This window comes from Lissotriton helveticus, chromosome 6 (genome assembly GCF_964261635.1).
Source record: "Lissotriton helveticus chromosome 6, aLisHel1.1, whole genome shotgun sequence".
Taxonomy (NCBI): domain Eukaryota; kingdom Metazoa; phylum Chordata; class Amphibia; order Caudata; family Salamandridae; genus Lissotriton; species Lissotriton helveticus.
The window spans coordinates 1,356,482,048-1,356,496,354 of NC_136067.1; the positions used below are offsets into that span (position 1 = coordinate 1,356,482,048).

Genomic DNA, 14,307 nt, shown 5'->3' on the forward strand with positions numbered 1-14,307 from the left:
GACTGTTGGGGCACCTTTGAATCCCAGCATTTCCCCGATATGCTCATTTATGTAGTGGATATTATCGAATATTCTTCTCCATGGTCTGTTTCCACCCTACCTTAACTGTGATGCACCATTATCTTGTTGTTTTATGCATATTCATGTATTATCTATCCTAATTGTAACGCGCTCTGATACCCGCCTGGGTCACGTTTGCGCTATAGACCATTTTCAAAATAAATAAAAATAAAATAAAAGTTGTCCATAACCTCAAAGTCACAAGATGTAGCCCGGGCAGGGTCTACTCTGCCGTCAAGTCATATGAGGTCAAGGAAATAATTGCTTTCGACATACAATGTTACTAAGATATGGATGACCAATTCCTGAGCGCTCCTTTTACAAGGTAAAGTGCTCAGTATATGCAGTCTTTGTTCGCTTTGTGTGGACTAAAGTACAGATTACATTAGCTTCAGTTGTGATAAAATGGATGCTTGCAGGTTCTAAATATTGCATTATAAATCCAAACAGAGAACTGTTCTACATTTAAAATTACGTGGGTAGCGAAGGGGGCGGGGGGTCAGGGGGAGGCGTGCTGGAGGTGGGTCTAAAAAGAAGTGATAAGCCCAGAATAGCTGCCACACTGCCAGCTAATTACAATGCCTTCAGCTAGTCCCAGTCTTATAGGCAAGTTCACCTTGCATTCTTGGTTGTTTTAGGGCTGGTTGCCCACCGCTGCGTAGCAAAAAGAGTCTACTTCTAAAATATATATGATTACATGGAGACAACTGCTTTGTTGTGCTTGCAAATAAACGCCACCCTGAATCACAAAAACAACATTGAAATGCCACACAAACACACAGATAACATGGAACTGTCACACAGAGTTAAACTCAAAACTTGGCAGCTACTAAATGAACTATGAGCCAATACCAGCGGGATGTGGTTATAAGAAGGTTAATTTATATGTATAGAACAGCAACTCTGCTGCCAGATAAGCGACCGAAGAAACAGAGCTTATATTAGGAGATAAAGCAAGCTGCCTTAAAATGGATCTGTTAAAACGAAATTAATCAACGTTTTGGTATAGATATTTAAATTTGCGATTTCCGTATCGAACAAGACACTGATATATAACTTCAAAGTCTGGGACACTGATTTTCTGATTGGTGCATAGATCATGGAACTTTAGGTTTACAGTGGACACAAAAGGGTATTGCTGACAACACTATAAAATAATTTTTGCTAATGAAATACAAGGACATAGAAAATCACTTATACATTTGTAAATATTATTTAAGATAACAATTTACAGTATCCGAAGACTGTCACAGAAAAAGTGTCAGTCAAGACATGCAATAGTGTGTAGAAAGAACATGTTTGGCTTTTGTGCCTGAAATTAGGTGTCCAAAGAAATCAAAAATGTCAAAAACTGGCTTTGCTAAAGATCAAGGTTTGTATTTCTTTTTTTTTTATTTCAAAGAATTTTATTGAAGATATATTGTAATACAGTACAGTGGTAATGCAGGGGCACATACAGATGAGATACAGGCAGCTTGTGGTTACATTCGGTAAATAGGCATGGCGGCTTTTGTTGGTAGTCGGCTTATCTGTAGGCCCGAAGAGACTGGAAAGAAAGCGAGAAAGGAGGATGGGGGGGGGGGGGAACAGACCATTAGCAAGGTTGTTCTCCTCTAGTCTGCCGGGGATTGCACCAACGGAGCTGGGCGGTTGTCTGTCTACGGGGGTTTGTGTGACCCTAAGTGTGCGACTAGGGCGGCCCACATCTCGTTTTTTGCTGCGTGACTAGTTGAGTGTCAATTAAAACAAATAAGCTATGTAAATTGAGACAATGATACATTCTTATCTGATTTTTAAATTTGAAAGGATGGTATAGATTAAATCATTCCTTTTAGGTGTTAGTGTGGTCAGAGAAAATAATGTTTCTTTCGGAGTATTTAATAAATAAATATCGGTCCCACCTTTAGTTTGTTAAAATGTATGCAATAAGAATGTCTCACTTTTACCAACATATAAAAATGAATATGGCAAATTATCATACAAAATAAAATAACGACCCAAAAAAAAACGACAATTAAATGACAGAAAAAACAAGTCAAGCAAGAGTAAATCTAACACAAAATCACATTAGCGCCTATATACACAGTGCTCATTGACAAGAGCAAACAGCTTGAAGGCATGTTCCAAAACAATTTCGATATCTTCTTACCTGATACAAGCAACTGACAAACGAAATTTCGGACTCCTGATAAGAATTGCTTCTCAGAGAATGTCTCATTGGCAACATTTAAGAGATACTGGCAGACTAGCTAAAAGAAGCAACATAAAATGATCATTGTTATTGCTTTAGAGGTCTGCAACAGGATTACGCCCATAACATATATGTTTAACTGAAGAAAGTTACACATTAATTAAAAACTCTACTTAGATACGTAGACTCTACAAGAATAACACTACAACCCACTACGTCTTATAATGGAATACAGAACATATATATTTAAGCTCCTGTGTACAATCGTATCAAAAGCAAATTATATAGCTACACATAGAACGGGGATTGAGGCAGAAAGATTGGACCTATCCTTAGTAGAGTGATATCTATTTGATTCTACTTGTCATGTAAAGCGCTCTGATACTCGCAAGAGTCTGGTTTGCGCTATATAAAACCTTCAAAATAAAATAAAATTTAAAAGAAATACACAAGGTGCTAGGGACCGGAGATCCAATGCCCCTAAATCTCCTAAGATACGTAGTATCTCAAAACTCCATGAACTCCTTAAGGGTCCAGCACACTTAATTTCGGTCAAAGTTTTGCAGAAGTGATAAAACGCGTTGACTATGGTATTTTTCTCTTGTTGAAAAAAAGAGGTAATCAATAAAGAATTTGAAAGAACAACTCTGCTGAATTGCCGATTTTGTTGCTATTTGAAATGTGATTTATAAATGTTATTATTAGATTATCACTTATGCAAAACTTTGACCGAAATTAAGTGTGCTGGACCCTTGAGTTGTTCAAAAAGCAAATTATATACCTTTTAAACGGTGTGTACAGCAGGGAAACCATGGAGCCTGTGTGTGGACCATTTACACACTATTAGGAATTCTTTGTCCACATAATGTGAGGTGTAGTGAGCTTGTCGTTTATATGGAGATGCCTCAACCAGGAGAAGAAAGGGTTTACTTTATTTTCCTCACCCTATAATAAGGATGTTAACTTGTTCACAGCACTATAATCAAGTGCTGTACAACTGCACTCAGATTATGCCACAAGATACACTGAATGGGTACAAGCCAATACTAATGTGCCAAGATAAAAATTATAAAATACCACAATTTTTACTAAATAGGGAAGATGTAATTCGTTATCTAAGGAAAGAAGTAGCCAACTATGTTAAATTCAATACAGGCACCACCTCAGCTAGTGTCATATGAGACAATCTCAAAGTGTATACTTGGGGAATTTCACAAGCCATTTTTATACAAATAGCACAAATCTCTCAATATTAGGAAGAGAAATTAAGAGAAGAATTAGGAGGGGTGTAGTTAGTAGCGCAAGATGGCAGGCACCTTTCTTTAGTGCCCCATGCCAGCACAGAACATCCAACATAATACTGCAACCAGCAACACACCGCAATCTGTATGGACATGAAAATGTGGTGGACAATTGGTAGTGAACGCAGGTATAACCGCTGAAAATACATTTTGTGGCTTGCTCTCTGCTCGAAGGATCTGGTCCGTCCAGCAGCCATTCAGTCCTCTGTGAACAATGGGGCAGGAATTAACCTGGGACTCCTGTCCATTACAACGTATATTTAACAAGGACCCCCTGAAGACATAGATAATGTGGTTCCTAGGTCAGGGAAAGATTCTTATTTGACAAAAAACAACCTAGGCAAACTAAAATATGAAGGACAAAGGTTGATGTGGAGGGACACAGGCTGACAATTATTATGAAAGCAGAATTTTATTCTCAGATTTAAAAACACAATAAACAGTGACATAAAACAGGTTTGAATGTATATTGATCAAAAAATGTTACAAAGTAAAAAATTCATAAATAAAGCATTGTACATGAAGTGGTTTACACAATAATTAATACATAATGTTGAAAAATGTTAAATTAAAACAAAAGTAAACAAATGTAAACAATTACAAAATATTTAAAAATGAGTGGCCTAATGATTCTCTACGCGCGTTTCGGCGACCAGCGCCTTCTTCTGGAGTTGCCACGTGAATTTCTAAAAGAATGGAAAAAAGTCATGCACAAAATACAATTATTTATAGCAATTAACCTGTCATATTAAAAGTAACTGTACTTATCATCAATAATTCAGCCATTACGTGAACCCTTCTATTTTTCTAGATAACATCATGTATTTAGTAGAACTATTGGCCTTTGTTCATTTCCTTACTCATTTAGTTCCCTAAAGTGGGATAATAGTTACTCATTGTATGGGAACTTTCTATTCTCCATTCACTAGGGTAAATTAAAAGTAAACCAATAGATAGGCTTATATAAAATTGGTTGCAGAACATCAATCCCATGGCGTTTCAGTCATAGTGACTAAAAGGCAGAAGATAACTATTGAATATTGATGTATCGAATATGTACTTACAAGTAGTGGTGAAATGGGAATAGTACATTGAAGATGATATGACGTTTCGTATTGCCGTCTCTTTAGAACCTTGAGGCAGTCTTTGATAAAGCTTAGAAATAAAGAGATTTTAAAATTGTAGTCAGTTATTGGATTTAATGTTGTGGATACATATTTCCTTAGAGGCCTTAGAGAGTCAATCGTCTCCTTGTTATTTTAAGAAATATAAAGTAAAGCAAATTCTTTTTGTTCCGATAATTTCATTTTTAGTATTGCTTCAATGTTTTCAGACAACTATTTCTATTATAGTTCTTGTTGTTGTCTCATTGAAGGAAGCATTTTGTTCAGGATATATGACTGTTTAATTCCAGATAGCGTGATAACTACTGAGAATATACCCAAGGCAGAGCCGCTGAATTTACATAAAGACTGACATCTGTCTGATAGGTTATTTCTACTTTTTCTTTAAACTATTTGTAGACAATAAGAAGTTAGTTAATCTTACCCCGGTACAGATATAACATCAAGCTCTTTATTTGACTTGGGGTGAAATGCAATATCTTAAAAGATCTCTCTGTCTAAAAAGACAAATGAAAAAGATAAATTTAGAGAGGGCATGCCTCTATGTCACTATGGTGGTGATGTGTATAATGGGTAAGTTTGACCTAACTTACCCGAGCTTATACGACAGAGATCTTTTAATTCTCTCAAAGGGATGTAATTGTTTGCGTCTCAAAAAGCGAGGAATGATGGATCTCAAATATAGTTTGAGTCAGATATAGTGTATTAAAAGATCTCCCTGTCTGGAAAAACAGATAGGTTTGAGACAAGCATGTGTTTGAGACAAGCATGTGTTTATGCCATGCAATGTTTTAAGTACGGTAGGTCAAATCGGACTTACCCGACGATAGACGACAGGGCTCCTTAACTCACTCGAAGAGATGCACAGACTCGCGTCTAGGTATAGGAGGTAGGCGAATCTTGAGTAGGATTACATCAATTATAAATTTTTTTAAAAAGATCTCCCTGCCTAGAGAAAATAGGAGGCAATTTTAGAAAGAGACATATTGTCATTCTTTGGCGGTGATTAAACTAAGGGGGAAGGCGGTGATTTAACTAAGAGATAAGGCGGGTCAGATTTGACTTACCCGACGATAGACAGCAAGGCTCCTTAACTCCCTTGAAGAAATGCAAGAACTCGCGTTTTGTTCTGGGAGGTGGGCGACTCTTGGAGAGGGTTTACATCAATTGTTATTTTTTAAAAGATCTCCCTGCCTGGAAACAAATATATATGAGATCGATTTTAGAGAGAAACGTATTTTCATTCATTGGCGGTGATTTAACTAAAGGGCAAGGCGGGTCAGATTTAACTTACCCGACGATAGACGGCAGGGCTCCTTAGTTCCCTCAAAGCACTGCAAAGACTCGCGTCTTGATAGGGAAGGTGGGCGAATCTTGGATAGAATTTACATCAATAAGAGATATTTTTAAAAGATCTCCCTGCCTACAAAAAAATATATAGGAGGTGGATTTTAGAAAAAAGCATATTTTTATTCTTTGGCGGCAATTTAACTAAGGGGCAAGGCGGGTCTAATTTAACTTACCCGAGGATAGACTGCAGGGCTCCTTGGTTCCCTTGAGGTACCGCGTAGGCTACGTCTCGCGTCTCGACGGGTAGAGATGATAACTGGGTGTATGCTACGGGTCTCGCGCTTTTATATTGATAATTCTGGTTCAAATAGCTTTCAGCTGAGAGAATGTTTGTTTTGCTGAAGGTAGAAGTAGGACTATCTTTTTTTGGATGGGACCTTCGTAGAGATAGGACTATTCTTTCTGTTATTTCGAGTGATCCATGATAAATGTCTGTTCTGTCTACAAACTTGCACCTTTCTTTGTGTGGGTAGATAAGGAGCGATGTTAAATGTACCTTATATGTATTTTTAAAACGAGAATGGACTATATATTCTTTGATATTTTTATTTCTTTTGTGGGCAAAGAGAGGTTTAGCCATTTTCTGTTCACTTGAGCACTTGAGTAATTGCTGTTTAGAATGTGCCAGTTTGAATTTATTACGTGCTTTACTTTTGCATTAACACTCAACGGTTAATGCAAAAGTAAAGCACGTAATAAATTCAATTCAATTCAAAAATACCTCAGTTGAAGAGAATTGGATGCAACGATCAATCTTAACCAACAACCCTGTGAGAGGGACTTTTCCCTGCTCCTCATGTATTTCATGTGGAAGTATCCTGAGGGGAGAAGAATTCACCCATAATGGCCATACCACAAGAGCCAAAGAGATGTGGAACTGCAGAACAACAAATGTGATATACTTCATACAATGTCCTTGTCTCTTAGGATATGTAGGAGAAACGTCACGCATGATCCAAACTCGCCTTAGTGAGCATCGTTCTGCAATAAGAACCAAAAAGATTACCGCACCAATGGTGAAACATTTCCTAGAAAAAGGACATAGTGTAGAAGACTTCAAGTGGAGAATCCTAGAGAGAATACATACCCCTGATACGAATGGTGGTACTGCAATCAGGAAAAAAAGAGAAGTCTTTTGGATTTTTGTTTTTAACTCCTTCAGCCAGGGATTGAACAGCAGAATCCCATGGGAACATGCCATTCATTAATAAATTTGCCTTTCATTAATAATCATTCATAATATGGAAAAGTTGAGTTCGCCCGCCGAAAATGAAAGTTTTTGAGCAACTGCACGATATAAGGTACATTTAACATCGCTCCTCATCTACCCACACAAAGAAAGGTGCAAGTTTGTAGACAGAACAGACATTTAATATATAAATAAAAACACATATGTCTGTCTAAGTGATGTACAACCCCTGCATCACTCTTCTTTAAGAAAAATTATTTTCACCTTCCAGTCGTTTTTAAATGTAATCATAATTTAGAAATGACATCTGAGCCACTAAAAACATGAATCTTCTGCTCCATAGGTTTATGAACACCAGCATTTTTGTTGTTAAATAATATAAATCTCCCTTTTTTTCGCATAAAATTGTATACTTGTGCATTATTGCAAATAACAAAAAATATAGATGCAAACTAATAAATTCTCCCTTCTGTCTTTACCCCCGCATCTTTTAAATATGGATGCTGCTTGATCCCTAACAGAAGTCAGTTAGTCCTTTCTTTATCTTCAGTCTCGATCCTCGCACCTCTTAGCAATGGATGCCATGGATCACTCGAAATAACAGAAAGAATAGTCCTATCTCTACGAAGGTCCCATCCAAAAAAAGATAGTCCTACTTCTACCTTCAGCAAAACAAACATTCTCTCAGCTGAAAGCTATTTGAACCAGAATTATCAATATAAAAGCGCGAGACCCGTAGCATACACCCAGTTATCATCTCTACCCGTCGAGACGCGAGACGTAGCCTACGCGGTACCTCAAGGGAACCAAGGAGCCCTGCCGTCTATCCTCGGGTAAGTTAAATTAGACCCGCCTTGCCCCTTAGTTAAATTACCGCCAAAGAATAAAAATATGCTTTTTTCTAAAATCCACCTCCTATATATTTTTTTGTAGGCAGGGAGATCTTTTAAAAATATCTCTTATTGATGTAAATTCTATCCAAGATTCGCCCACCTTCCCTATCAAGACGCGAGTCTTTGCAGTGCTTCGAGGGAACTAAGGAGCCCTGCCGTCTATCGTCGGGTAAGTTAAATCTGACCCGCCTTGCCCTTTAGTTAAATCACCGCCAATGAATGAAAATACGTTTCTCTCTAAAATCGATCTCATATATATTTGTTTCCAGGCAGGGAGATCTTTTAAAAAATAACAATTGATGTAAACCCTCTCCAAGAGTCGCCCACCTCCCAGAACAAAACGCGAGTTCTTGCATTTCTTCAAGGGAGTTAAGGAGCCTTGCTGTCTATCGTCGGGTAAGTCAAATCTGACCCGCCTTATCTCTTAGTTAAATCACCGCCTTGCCCCTTAGTTTAATCACCGCCAAAGAATGACAATATGTCTCTTTCTAAAATCCACCTCATATTTTCTCTAGGCAGGGAGATCTTTTAAAAAAAATTTATAATTGATGTAATCCTACTCAAGATTCACCTACCTCCTATACCTAGACGCGAGTCTGTGCATCTCTTCGAGTGAGTTAAGGAGCCCTGTCGTCTATCGTCGGGTAAGTCCGATTTGACCTACCGTACTTAAAACATTGCATGGCATAAACACATGCTTGTCTCAAACACATGCTTGTCTCAAACCTATCTGTTTTTCCAGACAGGGAGATCTTTTAATACACTATATCTGACTCAAACTATATTTGAGATCCATCATTCCTCGCTTTTTGAGACGCAAACAATTACATCCCTTTGAGAGAATTAAAAGATCTCTGTCGTATAAGCTCGGGTAAGTTAGGTCAAACTTACCCATTATACACATCACCACCATAGTGACATAGAGGCATGCCCTCTCTAAATTTATCTTTTTCATTTGTCTTTTTAGACAGAGAGATCTTTTAAGATATTGCATTTCACCCCAAGTCAAATAAAGAGCTTGATGTCATATCTGTACCGGGGTAAGATTAACTAACTTCTTATTGTCTACAAATAGTTTAAAGAAAAAGTAGAAATAACCTATCAGACAGATGTCAGTCTTTATGTAAATTCAGCGGCTCTGCCTTGGGTATATTCTCAGTAGTTATCACGCTATTTGGAATTAAACAGTCATATATCCTGAACAAAATGCTTCCTTCAATGAGACAACAACAAGAACTATAATAGAAATAGTTGTCTGAAAACATTGAAGCAATACTAAAAATGAAATTATCGGAACAAAAAGAATTTGCTTTACTTTATATTTCTTAAAATAACAAGGAGACGATTGACTCTCTAAGGCCTCTAAGGAAATATGTATCCACAACATTAAATCCAATAACTGACTACAATTTTAAAATCTCTTTATTTCTAAGCTTTATCAAAGACTGCCTCAAGGTTCTAAAGAGACGGCAATACGAAACGTCATATCATCTTCAATGTACTATTCCCATTTCACCACTACTTGTAAGTACATATTCGATACATCAATATTCAATAGTTATCTTCTGCCTTTTAGTCACTATGACTGAAACGCCATGGGATTGATGTTCTGCAACCAATTTTATATAAGCCTATCTATTGGTTTACTTTTAATTTACCCTAGTGAATGGAGAATAGAAAGTTCCCATACAATGAGTAACTATTATCCCACTTTAGGGAACTAAATGAGTAAGGAAATGAACAAAGGCCAATAGTTCTACTAAATACATGATGTTATCTAGAAAAATAGAAGGGTTCACGTAATGGCTGAATTATTGATGATAAGTACAGTTACTTTTAATATGACAGGTTAATTGCTATAAATAATTGTATTTTGTGCATGACTTTTTTCCATTCTTTTAGAAATTCACGTGGCAACTCCAGAAGAAGGCGCTGGTCGCCGAAACGCGCGTAGAGAATCATTAGGCCACTCATTTTTAAATATTTTGTAATTGTTTACATTTGTTTACTTTTGTTTTAATTTAACATTTTTCAACATTATGTATTAATTATTGTGTAAACCACTTCATGTACAATGCTTTATTTATGAATTTTTTACTTTGTAACATTTTTTGATCAATATACATTCAAACCTGTTTTATGTCACTGTTTATTGTGTTTTTAAATCTGAGAATAAAATTCTGCTTTCATAATAATTGTCAGCCTGTGTCCCTCCACATCAACCTTTGTCCTTCATATTTTAGTTTGCCTAGGTTGTTTTTTGTCAAATAAAAAACTCCTGTCCATTACAACAAGGAGGCAGAAGCGGAAGGGCATCGAGGGACAGGGGTGGTACCCAGATTGCTTGGTAGTCTGGTCCTGAAGACCAGGAAAGAACGCTTTGGCAAGGTGAGGAACTTGGCCTCCACTGCTCCCCAAGGCGGAGACATTTGCTGGTCTGGAAGGCCTGAGCCTGGAGCATTAGAGACCACAGGGCCCTGAAGATTGAGCACAGACTCTGGCCCCAGGAAAAGTGACACCAGAATAAGGCTCAGATAACAGGGTAGAAAGGCAGAGTCAAAGAAGCCTCTGCACAGCCACCATACGCCTCAGGATCACTGGGGAGGACAGAAGCTATAACTGAAGGGGTTAGACCACTAGAGCCAGATGGGAGGGCAGGAAGTGGGCTGCCACAAAATCATGAAAGGGCAGAGGGCCTTGAGGAGTACCCAAAAGCACAATAGGAGACTGGAGCAGTACTTCAGCACAGCGGCACACTGATAGCCCAGACGGGAGGCTTGTGACTCATAAGAGGCTGAGGGAATGAAGACTGATTCACCGCTACCTGCATGGTCTAGGGACACTGAGGCAGGGAAAGAAGAAAATGGGCGGATGTTGAGTGAGTTGGATGGCCTTCATCTGAACACCATGGAGTGTTTCCTACAATTGATGTCCCTTACCTCAGTGCGGTTCTGCAGAACCAAGACCCTGGTCGCCATAATACAAATGAACCCTCTAAGACACTCAGGTGCTTCAAAGTCATATTCCGATGTGAGAAGTTGGCCTGATGTATGATGTCTCCAATTCTGGGGGCACCTTGCATCAGTCCAAACAATCCCTTATGGTGGTGGTTGTAAGTCAACCATAAAAGACAAGCTATCCTAGAGGTAGCATGGACTAAGCAGCCTAAAGGCTTAACTCAAGAGGGCATGTGAAGCCAGCTGTTTTACCATATGCAATCCTGTAATATCAAATGAAAGGACACCACACAAGTTATATATTATAAAAATATATGTATTTATTACTAGAATAATCCCCTGTACTCTTTATGAGTATAGAAGCACAAGCGTTTAAACAAAAGCACAGTATAACATATGAAAGTTGCACAATTATGGATAAGGCCGTTGGCCACTCAAACCATATATCAAAAAAGTGGTATAAGTATCACCTTTTGAACTGTGGTAAGGCCTGGGGCCTTGGGAATCGCTGGGACTACACTGGACTAACAGCAGTTAGGACAGGAGTAACCCGCGGGAATCGGGTGCAGCGCTAAAAGCACACGCATGCACCAATGCAAAGTCAATAGTGCGTAAAAGTTATCGAGTTACAGTTTTAAGAGTCTTCCGACTGGAATAGAATTACCACACTTTAAACTTAGACTCTAGAGGTGTACACCACTACAGGAGCACCGGCTTTCATGAGTTACCTCACCCACAGGAAGCAGGTGCATAGGTGCCAAAGCGTGTCGGGTTTCGTCGTGTAGATCTATGGAGCCTGGAGATGAAGATGCTGCTGGCGGCCAGGAGAGAAGAGTCCGGTTGGATCCAAGGGTGGATCGAAGATGTAGAGTACCTGAAAGCAGAGGGGACAGAGTCTGGGTCACTAGCCAGTGACCAGGAAGGAACCAGGCAATGTCGGGCGCAATCAGGTGGTTGTCGAGAAGCTGGTCTCCGCTGCCACGTGGACTCTGGGGCACCGAGGATGACCTGGAGTGAATCACGAGCTGTCCTATGAAGGCTCTCGCTGTCGGCGGTGTCGGCTTCCGGATCGGAGTTAACAAGCCTTGGCAAGTGCAACCCACGCAGGATTGGAAGATCGCTTCTTGTTCGGACCAGCAAGGTCAGATAGATTGCTCCTTTTCAGGGGAGCGAGTGCCAGTCTGGAGCAACCAGACCAGCAGTGTAAATTCAAAGGATCGTCGGTATTGGGGCCACTAGTCAACGGGCAAGTGACCGGACCAACGCGTCGAGCAGGAAAATGCAAAAGGGCCCCACGCAGCACTCGGTGAGTGTGGAGGGGAGATCTTCGGTGCAAAAGCTGCTCGGGGCTGGGGCTTCTCAAACCCCAATGCACAGCTTCGAGGGAGCCTTGGGAGCTGCATGGTCAGCACTTCGTAGTTTTTCCAAGATGGCCGGCTCCACGCTTCACGTCGCCTCCACGGGTCTCAGATTCGCTGGGACTGTTGATCCGGCTGTTAGAAGTCGAGGGGAGCTGGTCTTGTCGATCTCTGACGCTCGAGTTCCGGCGGGAACTGCAACAAAGCCAACCGTTGGGTGCTGGATGGTGCCTGTTTGCACAGGGTGGTCACTCCTTGACCACAAGGGAGATTCTTCAGTCTTCCACGTCGAGTGGGATGTCTAAGGGTCCAGAGTTCTGTATCAAAGTTTCAGTCAGGATAATCTGATGTGCACTAGCACAGCTCCTACCTTTTATTCCAAATCAAGGGGCTGGATTACCTGCTAGGTCCCTCCTATGGGTGGGACCCAGGAAGGGGGTGGTTACACCCCTTTCCCTTTGTCCAGTTTCACGCCAGAGCTGGGGCTGGAGTGCCCCAGAACCGGTTTGACTGGATTTTGCATGGGACACCTTGTGTGCCCCAGGCAGTGTCTAGTTTCTTTCAACCCTCCCTGCTCCAATCCACTATCTCCTGTCTGGGGTGGTGTAACACCTCCCTGTGACAGGAAACTCTTTGTCGACGCCTCCCCTGCCAGGTTTCAGTCAGCAGCAGGGGTCCAGACCTGTGTCGGGGCAGCAGCATCCATTTTGTGATGCTGAGGCTCTGGTTAGGATTAACCGCGTTTTAAGTAAAGTAACATGTCTTCTCCCTCTAGAAGGGTGGAATGCTACCCCCGTCGCCAGAACTGGCGAGGTGGTAGTATTCCAAAGTGTATGAAACCTTACACGACATGTTTTGATAAAGCCAAACCAAAGTTAGTAATAACCACGAGGATTATAATGCACTTAAGAGTATATGGTATGGCAATACCCTGGAACAGCAGTAAGGAAATGGTTCCGAACACTGCAGACAGGCTCAGCTCATGCTAGAGCACCATCTCACATAAAATCAAGCACTCTGCCTCCAGGATTGTTAAGGCCTGCCATAGGAGTGACTTATAGGTATATATGTGTCCAGATATAGGTTTAGATACAGGTATACTACATCTAAGCAAGGGGTGATTACACCACCTTGCCCCAGCTGAGTGATCAGCCAGTTGTGTCTGTTTGGATGGCCAGCCAGGGGTGGCAAAAGATATGCTGCAACCCCTGGTAGGCCTTGGATGCACCTATGCCCTGGGTACCTATAGTACACTGTACAGGGGCTGATAAGGTGTCCAATACCAATTTAGTTATGCACCTAGGGTACATGGAGTCCATTTTAAAGAGAGAGCAGATAGCCTGGGGCCCTGATTAGCAGGATCCCAGGCCAACTAAGTCGAAACCCAGCTAAACACTAGGCAAAAAATCTGGGGTAACCATAGTCAGGTATCCACCTTCCTACAGGAGACAACAGTAATATCTATAGCAAAGTATTTTGATAGCAAAGCGGTAAAAGGTGTCAGGGGGCCTGATGACCTGAGGCTACTAGCACACATTGATCTCCTTCAATGGCGCTTGTCCAGTGGAGAGGCTGCTAATCTCCTGGGTTTAAAATGACTGCATACCAGCAGTGAGGAGGTCTGGATTTCCCCCAGACTTACCTGACTGCACATGCTGCCCGAGAGGTGGGGTCTGGCGGTTAGAACATTCTTGTAGCGAGTGCGCACCAAAGAAGCAGTTACCTCAGAGAAAGTGAAGACAACGGCAAACACTATTAAGGCCAAGGACAAACCCTTCCCCAAGCAAGGGAAGGTGGACATTATAGGAAGCTGGTTCTATATATACTATACCAAAATGAGATATAGCGTGCAGACAGACTTCCTGAAGTCGACCACCAGCTGTA

The 14,307-nt window shown here is 40.5% G+C and overlaps 1 protein-coding gene across 3 annotated transcripts in view; it reads right to left on the reverse strand.

Moving 5' to 3' along the window:
• Positions 1 to 14,307, reverse strand: part of GNPAT (glyceronephosphate O-acyltransferase) — a 555,169-nt gene that overhangs the window by 105,382 nt on the left and 435,480 nt on the right. For all 3 annotated transcript variants that reach the window (XM_078649084.1, XM_078649086.1, XM_078649085.1), the window contains exon 13: positions 2,210 to 2,309. In XM_078649084.1, the coding sequence (XP_078505210.1) occupies positions 2,210 to 2,309 (100 nt within the window). The remainder of the gene's footprint in view (positions 1 to 2,209; positions 2,310 to 14,307) is intronic.